The following is a 9,554-nucleotide window of genomic DNA, read 5'->3' as shown; positions in this document are numbered from 1 at the left end:
AGTTTGAAGAATATGTGTTCCTTATGGTACTCAAATTATTTCATGTCATGCTCATATAATTAATTTTTGAAACTCTTTATGGTGTCCTAATATCATACCATCAGTGAAACAATGTTTTTAAATAGTGGAAATTCCTACAATATTGACTCACCCCCCTCTGAGTATTGTCTTTGTTTATAACAATTGGTATTAGAGCCAAGTTAATTTAGATCAATTTAACAATTGGAAGAAAGATCAAGGACCATGGAAAACCAGGAAGGAGGATTTACCAATAGGGAATTTATGTTCAATGGAACAAACTATGTATTTTGGAAGTTAAGAGTGAGGACCAACATTCAGCCACTTGAAGTTGATGTATGGGATGTTGTGGAACAAGAATATAAAAAAACTCCAACAGTGATTATTAAAGATCAGAATATGGAGTTCACATGCAATGCTAAAGCCATTAATGCCCTACTTTCTAGCCTACCTGAATTAGAACTTGTCAAAGTGATGGATTACATAACTGCCAAATCTATTTGGGACAATATAAGTAGCTACTATGAAGGTGACAACAAGGAAAAGAAAGCTAAACTTCAAGGTTTTAGAATGAAATTCAAGTCGTTAAGGATGCATGAAGATGAAAATATTGAAAAATATTTTTTAAGATTTGAAGAGGTTGCGAACACCATAAGGGGTGTTAATGAGAAGTTAGATGAAGTTGCGATAGTTCATAAGGTTTTGAGATATCTCTCTGAGAAGTTTAATATCAAGGTTTCAACAATTAAATAAATGACCAATTTGAAAAATCTTACTCTAGATCAATTACTTGGCATCCTTACTACCTATGAGATGAGAATATCAAATGATCTGAATTGGATCCTTAAACATTTCCATGATTTTTTCAAAATTATGTAAGGCTTCAAAATCCTATGAATAACGAGCTTATCAAAAAAAGACCTCTGGACAATGGCAATTGTGGCCAGCACGGAACAATGAGGACCCTCGGTCAAAGCGCATTGACTGTTGGCCCATGGAGATCGTGCATTGGCGCAAAGTGGAAATTGGAAGCCCAGATCTAGAAATGGAGGCAGTTTCTGATGCGCTCGGTCACGAAGAGAATAGGAAACATGCGGAAAACACCTAAACCGTCAGAAGGTGGGTCCCGCACCCAAAACTGGCAAGATATCACGTGCACTTCAAGCGGTAAGCAAGTTTGGCTGAGATCAGAGCGATGCCACTCACTGGGTGCAATGCGTTTAGTGGATGAGAGAGAAAACTGCTTACATTGCGTGAGTAACGGTCGAGCAACTTACCCACGCGATATAGATGGAGACTGTAGGATCTGGAGGCTCTGGATCAGCGACAGAGAATCAACCCGATGGATGACTGGATTTTACAGGGAAATAAAATGAGATACATGAGATTTGAGGTCCAGCATGACCGCTGAGCTAGCAGAAGAATCAGTTCCGTGAGAAAATCTTGGAGCAACGGAAATAACGACCATTCAAAGGAAACTGACACTGAGTTCATGAGGAGACAAGTGGCCACCTCTCTACAAAACATTACACAGTGATGATGACGCAGAGCAGGGGAATTCCAACAGACAGAGGCAGGCGATCCAGAGAGCCGAGAAGAAGAAACGAACAGTCAGGAAACAAATTGGTTTTAAGCCATGAGCAGACAGAGAAAATGAAGAAGCAAAAAGTCGAGAGAACAAAGAGAAAGAAGCAAACTTGCAGAGAACAGAGAAGCCAAGCTGACCCTCAGAGTAAAGGCAGCATTGATCAAACAGAGACAGAGAGAGTCTGAGAGTTTGTGAACTCCAGAGAAGGCTTGAGAGGATCAAGCAACTCCTCTGTGTGTACTTGTCAAGTAATGAGTGCCAAATTGGACTCATACCACATAGACCAGTTGAGGTCGAGATTCAGTAAGGGGATTCTGTGTACTCTAAGGACTTGGGGAATCCAAGTACCATCCTACTAATCATCATCTGTTAAGCGAGACTCAAATTGAGCTCCTTATTATAAAAACTCTGCTTTAAGATACAATAGAAAAGTCCACCACTCAAGGCTAGACCAGGAGACATAGCCCAGGAGGATTGGGTGAACTCCTTGTTAAATTTGTTATGTTTTGTATTTGTTTACTGTGTTCTCTTACTATTTCAAGTGTCTATGTATTTCTCAATCTTATCGATCCGTTGCTTAAAATAACATGGGCACACCCCAACACTTGAGTCTGTAATACCTTCATTAATTTCCTGAGGTCATCTAAGGGTGATTTCAGATCAAGTGGTATCAGAGTTGTAGGTTGTTAAGGTTAGACAAGCTTGTGCTCGATTTGGTTGTTGAGTACTAACTAGATCAAAGCTCAAATTAGGAGAAGGAGAGTTGGTTGAAACTAACCCAGAAATTGGAAGAGTCTATCCTCAGAAGAAAATGTCAGAGGAAAGTCCCTTGGGCCCAGACCCTCAGTTTATAGATAGTTTCTTGGCCATGAGGTCCATGGTAGAGGAAATGTATAGGGACTTTAGAAAACATAAAGATGAGGAATCATTAGGCTCCAAACAAGATAAAGGGGAAGAAGAATCTCTCCTCCATGACCACTCAAAATGCAAAGGGAAAGAAGAAAGCTTTCTTGTACCTCCTAATAGCCCTAAACATAAAAAGAAGGCATCTTTGATTAAACTAGATGTTAAATTTGATTTACCAATATATGATGGAGAGTTGAATGCAGAGAAGCTGGATAATTGGATCGAACAAATTGATGTTTATTGCAGAGTGCAGAGTATCGACTCAGACAAGAGTAAGATTCAGTTGGCCAGCCTACGCCTTAGAGGCACTACCTTGGTATGGTGGGAAGGCAGCACCCAAGCTGACATGAAGAAACATGGTAAGATTCTTTCTGTCTGGAGTGAATTTGTTTCTGCAATCAAAAAGCAATTCTATCCACTGGCTTACATGTAGCAAGCCATGATGAGCTAGCAAACTCTTCGCCAATTGAAAGGGCAAAGTGTACAAAGTTACACTCAAGAATTTAGGAAACGAGCTTTGATTCTAGGAATTTCATTAGACTCACCTGAGACTCATTGAAGTACATAGGTGGTCTACATAGCTACATGAGGCACACTATCCTCATGTTTAATCCCACTAGTCTAGATGAGGTATCTATTCAAGCTACGCATCTAGAAGCTAGAGGAAAGAATGGGAACCCAGAAGTTGGGGGATCATCCCAACCCATTGCAAGCAAGAATAAGGAGAAAAGAAAATAGAAATGGAACGAGAGGAAGGCCAACACTGCGCAGAAGAGCAAGCCTTCATGTACTCACTGCAAGAAGGAGGGGCATGATGATGAGCATTGTTGGATCCTGCATCCAGAGCTGAGACCTAAGAAGTTTGAGGGAAAGAAGAAGAAAACTGCTGCATCTATTTAGAAAGATTTGGGGTCGGACTCGGGAGATGAAACAAACATTGCAGCCACAGGTATAAGAGGTAAAAATTCTAAAGCATCTACTAATAATTCTGCACAATCTACTATTAATAAATAAAATGAGAGAAAAAGATATGAGCTTTTCCATATTTGAGTTATTTCCAAGCATCAAAAGATAGATACTTTGTTTGATAGTGGCTCACAAGTAAATTTGATTTCTGAAGCAATTGTAAAGTAATTGGGATTACTGACTACACCTCATAAGAAACCATACCCATTAGGTTGGTTAAGTGATAAAGCACAACTTCAAGTGACTAGACAATGTAAACTTAAGTTTTCTTTTGGGTCAGCATTTGTAGATGAGGTTGAGTTAGATGTAATTCCTTTGGATATATGTGGAATTGTTTTAGGAAGTCCCTACTTGTATGATAGAAAAGCCATTTTCTATAGAGCTGAGAACAAGTATCTCCTCGTTAAAGATGGAATCGAATATATTGTAAGAGCTCATAAGCTCAAGAATAATTATACTCTCATAAACTCAAGGTAGATGAAACGAATTGTAAATTCATGCAAGCAATTTTTACTGATGGTTGTAAAGGAAAAGAAACCTGATAAAACCAATGTATTTGAGGTCTGTGATGCTAAACAACAAGATGATTTAGAAAAGCTGTTTTAGAATATGATATCTTGTTTCAAGAACCTAAAGGTTTGCCACCCAAAAAGGGAATAGTGCATGATATTAATTTGCAGCAAGATGCTCCATTGCCTAACATCAGAATGTATAGGTTGTCCACTTTAGAGAATGCAGAAATCAAGAAGCAGGTGCAAGAGTTGCTTGAGAAACGATTTATCAGACCTAGCACATCACCATGTGGATCTCCAATTGTTTTGGTGAAAAAGAAAGATGGCTCATGGATAATGTGCCTTGATTACCGAGCACTAAATAAGATAACAATAAAAAATCGTTATCCCCTTCCTCGCATAGATGATCTATTAAATCAGTTAAAGGAAGCTATTTATTTTTCCAAGTTAGACTTGCATAGTGGATATCATTAGGTCAGAGTTACAGAACAAGATGCATGGAAGACTGCTTTCAAAACAAAGCAGGGATTGTATGAGTGGCTAGTTATGCCTTTTGGATTAACTAATGCTCCTGCTACTTTCATGAGAATGATGAATGATGTAATCAAACCTTTTCTTGATGATTTTGTTATTGTATATCTGGATGACATTCTTATATTTAGAAAAACGTGGGAAGAACACTTAAAGCTTTTTAAGGAGACACTAGATGTTTTGAAAAGGGAAAAACTTTATGTTAAACTCTCAAAATGTGAATTTGGCAAAACATCTTTGAATTATTTGGGACATATAGTAGGGGGTGGTGAATTGAAGATAGATCCATCTAAGGTTGCAGTCATTGTAAACTCACCTAAACCCAAATCTTCCACAGAAGTTAGAAGCTTCTTAGGAGTAGAACAATATTGGAGGAAGTTTATTTCTAACTTTTCCTTAATTGCAGCTCCCTTACATGCTTTAATAGGATTGAACAAGGTGTTTCAGTGGGGAGGAAAATAGCAGAAAGCCTTCGACACCTTGAAAGAAAAGATTAGTACAACACCAGTACTAGCACTGCCTAATCTTAAAAGACCATTTGAGATCCAAATAAATGCAAGTGACTCTTCCATGGGAGCAGTGTTGATACATCACGGTAAACCCATATACTATAATTCTGAGACATTTAACTCTGCAGTAGTTAACTATCCCACATATGATAAAGAATTGTATGCATTAGTACAGAGTGTGAAAAAGTGGAAACATTACTTAATGGGTGAAGAAACAGTTATACATACTGATCATCAACCACTTCAATATCTACACTCCCAAACTAAGTTGCAGCAATCAAGACACTATATATGGATGGGGTTTCTACAACAGTTTCATTTAGTCATCAGATATAAAAGGGGCATACACAATAAAGTTGCAGATATGTTATCTAGACCAATTATAAATGCATCTACTATACTTAAGCATAATTCAATATTGCATGAGAGCTACATTGAACAATATGCTCAAGATATAGATTTTAAAGATGTATATGCAACTTTAAGTCAAGGAAAACGAGCATAAGAATTGGATTATCACATTAAGGACCAACTCTTGTATCATTGTGGGAAGCTATGCATTCCACAAACTGAAAGAGTAAAGATAATTTGAGAGGCACACACTTCTCTAATATCAGGTCACAGTGGGGTAAGTATAACAATTGCACAGCTGCAAAGATTTTGTTATTGGCCAAAAATGAATGAGACAGTTTCTAGATATGTAAGAGGGTGTACCATGTGTGCTAAAAGCAAGCCCAGCAATAGGAAACTAGGCTTGTACACTCCATTACCAGTCCCTTCTCATCCTTGGGAAAGTGTTTCCATGGATTTTGTTGGAGGACTGCCTATATCTAAGAAAGGTCATGATTATCTATATGTTGTTGTGGATAGGTTCAACAAAACGTGTATTTTGATACCTTGTGATAAACATATTACAACTGAACAAACTAAAAACTTGTTCTTTCAGCATGTATGGGTTCATTTTGGATTACCCACTTCCATTATATCTGATCGAGACACCCAATTTGTTGGGAAGTTATGGTCGAGTCTGTGGGAACTAATGGACACCAAACTGAATAAAAGCATAACTTTTCATCCACAAATAGATGGCCAGACAGAAGTAGTCAACATGACAGTGATCTAGTTGCTCAGAGGATATTGCAGCAAGAATCCCAAACTTTGGGATGAACATTTGTGTTATGTGCAGCATGCTTACAACAGAGTAAAACCTTCTTCCACACAGAGATCTCCTTTTGAGACCTATTTTGGTTTCACACCAAGGTCTCCCTTGGATTTTGTCTTTGGTAAAGATATAACAGTTGATGGACATAGTGATGTGGACAAAGAGACCAGGTTCATTGAACAAATCCAAGAGATCCACCAGGTATACAGGAAGAGCTGGAAAAGAGCCAGGCCAAATACAAGGCAAGGCATGATAAGCATCGGATGGAGTATAGTTTCCAAGTTGGTGATCAAGTCTAGCTGTATATCAGCAAGGACAAAATGCATGGTGAAGGTAAAAAGCTAAAGCCAATAAGGTATGGACCTTTCAAGATACTTGAGAAAATTGGTGAGAATGCTTTTCGCCTTGATTTACCAGCTTACATGCACATCTACTCAGTCGTCAATGCAGACATCGTGAGACTATTTGAACCTTCATTATCGAAGATCTCGAACAACAGATTCAATCGCCTTTTATTGATGACCTGTTACCTGAATATCCTAATGAATTGCAGGAAGACACAATTCTGGACAGGAAGGTGAGGACATGTGCAAGGGATATTCTAAGTACCTTAGAATTAGACTCAAGGGTTTAAAGCCAAGCAGTGAAAAATGGATAGAGATTGTATAGGTTAGACAACTATACCCTCACTTAGTCGATGCTTGAAAACCAAGTTTTGGTGGTCCAAAAGCTTTTTCAGTGGGAAGGCCATGATCCGAATTGGATCCTTAAACATTTCCATGACTGTTTCAAAATTATGTCAGCCTTCAAAATCCTATGAATAACAAGCTTATTAGAAAAAGACCTTTAGACAATGGCAATTGTGGCCAGCACGAAACAACGAGGACCCTCACCCAAAGCGCGCTGACCGTTGGCCCATGGAGACTGCACATTGGCGCAAAGTGGCAATCGGAAGCCCAGATCCAAAAATGGAGGCAGTTTCTGATACGCGATTAGCGCGTATCGCAGGGCAAACCCCTTAGTGAAGGAAAGCCCCAAGCGCCTGGTCACTAGGAGAACAGGAAACCATGTAGAAAACACCTAAACTGTCAGAAGGCAGGTCCCGTACCCAAAACTGGTAGGATATCACGTGCACTTCAAGCGGTAAGCGGGTTTGGCCAAGAGCAGTGCGATGCCACTCACCATGTGACTTGCATCCGACAGATGAGAGATAAAACCACTTACATCGCGTGAGTAACGATCGAGCAACTTACCCGCGTGATATAGACAGAGACCGTAGGATCTGGAGGCTCCAGATCAACGGTGGAGAATCAACCCGATGGATGACCAGATTTGACGGGGAAATAAACTGAGATACATGAGATTTGAGGTCCGGCATGCCCGCTGAGCTGGCAGAAGAATCAGTTCGGCGAGAAAATCTTGGAGCAACGGAAATAATGACCGTTCAAAGGAAACTGACACTTAGTTTGTGAGGAGACAAGTGGCCACCTCACTGCGAAATGTTACACAGTGATGATGACATAGAGCAGGAGAATTCCAGTGGACAGAGGCAAGCGATCCAGAGAGCTGGGAAGAAGAAATGAACAGTCAGGAAACAAATTGGTTTTAAGCCATGATCAGACAGAGAAAACGAAGAAGAAAGAATCCGAGAGAACAAAGAGAAAGAAGCAAAATTGCAGAGAACAGAGAAGCCGAGTTGACCGTCAGAGTAATGGCAACATCGAGTAGACAGAGACAAAGAGAGTCTGAGAGTCTGTGAACTCCAGAGAAGGCTTGAGAGGATCAAGCAACTCCTTTGTGTGTACTTGTCAGGTAATGAGTGCCAAATTGGACTCATACCACATAGACTAGTTGAGGTCGAGATTCAGTAAGGGGAATCTATGTACTTTAAGGACATCGGGAATAAAAGTACCATCCTACTAATCATCGTCTGTTAAGCGAGACTCAAATTGAGCTCCTTGTTGTAAAAACTCTGCTTTAAGACACAATAGAAAAGGCCATCAATGAAGGCTAGACCAGGAGACATAGCCCAGGAGGATTGGGTGAACTCCTTATTAAAATTGTTATGTTTTGTATTTGCTTATTGTGTTCTCTTACTGTTTCAAGTGTCTATGTATTTCGCAATCTTATTGATCCGTTGCTTAAAATAACATAGGCACACCCCAACACTTGAGTCTGTAATACCTTCATTAATTTCCTGAGGTCATCTAAGGGTGATTTCAAGTCATCAAATGGCAAGGCTGCAGCAAAAGGATTAGCCTTCAAAGAAGATAAAAATCCCAAGGAGGATCATGATGATTCATGTTGTGAATATGATGAAGAAGAATCCAAGTTTTTGAGGAAGTTCAAGAGAGGCTCGTGTAAGCATAAAGGTAAGATATCTTTTAAGTGTTTTGAAAACTTGGTCAATATGCATCAGAGTGTCCTAAAAAAACATAAGAAATATTATGATCCAAGAGAAAAATTCAGGAAAGTGCAAAAGGATAGAAAGAAAGCTAAAAAGAGAGGTCTCTGTGTTCAAGAATAAAACTCCTCTAAAAGTGAATCCAACCAATCGTCAAATGAAGATAGGTGATGAAAGCCCAAAATAATTCATGTTGATGGCCATAGAAAATTTGCAAGTTGAAGCTATCAATTATGATGATGAAGAGGCAGAAGTAGATCTAGAAGGAGAATTGATAACTGAAATTGAAGAGATTGAAAGGATGAGAAAGAAAAATAAAGAACTGAAGGAGTTACTAAACAAGGAAAAGGTTGAGGTTTTTGAACAATTTCTCCTGCAAATTGAATAAGGTAAGAAAATCAAGAATCTTTAAATGAAGAGTTGAATGAGAAAAAAAAAACTTGGTAATGGTTGGAAGGTGAAATTCTTTTGCTTAGAAAAGCGCTAGAGAAAGCCAAAATGTTGAGATGGTTCAATCAAAAGTTTGGACAGGGGACTGATAATTTGAATGAGATATTGGAAGGACAAATAATTTCTAAAGATCATAGTGGTATTTGGTTTGAGGCCTAATCTAGTTCAACAACAAAATTGAAAGGAAAAAAGAAAATCACTTTTCTTCCAGCAACAAAGGAAGGGACTACAAAACAACAAAGAGATGGTATGTAGCCCAAAATTTAACAATAACAAAAAAAGAAAATTCTAGCCAAGCAAGTTTAAATACTAAGAGATTGGCCTAGAATAGATGATAATGTTCAATGTATGAAAATATTTTTCCAAGACACTGGTTCACCTGCTCCAATTATGGACATAAAGTAACAAACTATAGAGTCAATCTATCCTGTAGGAATTTCAAATCAAGAAGAAGAAATCAATAAGATAGATAGAGGAATAATAGACCAAGGTACAACAACTCTTTTTC

The 9,554-nt window shown here is 38.7% G+C and overlaps 1 protein-coding gene across 1 annotated transcript; it reads left to right on the top strand.

Moving 5' to 3' along the window:
- Nucleotides 1-243: 243 nt before the first annotated feature.
- Nucleotides 244-771, top strand: LOC149240298 (uncharacterized). The gene has a single exon (XM_089370128.1). It carries the CDS (start codon nt 244-246, stop codon nt 769-771), a length of 528 nt encoding a protein of 175 aa, XP_089226254.1.
- Nucleotides 772-9,554: the final 8,783 nt, after the last annotated feature.

The sequence above is a fragment of the Pinus tabuliformis genome, chromosome 8, assembly GCF_031772625.1.
Source record: "Pinus tabuliformis cultivar Carrire ecotype Pingquan chromosome 8, CPIR1, whole genome shotgun sequence".
Taxonomy (NCBI): Eukaryota; Viridiplantae; Streptophyta; class Pinopsida; order Pinales; family Pinaceae; genus Pinus; species Pinus tabuliformis.
Note: the sequence above shows the minus strand (reverse complement) of the source record. Positions and strands in the feature narration are given on the sequence as shown.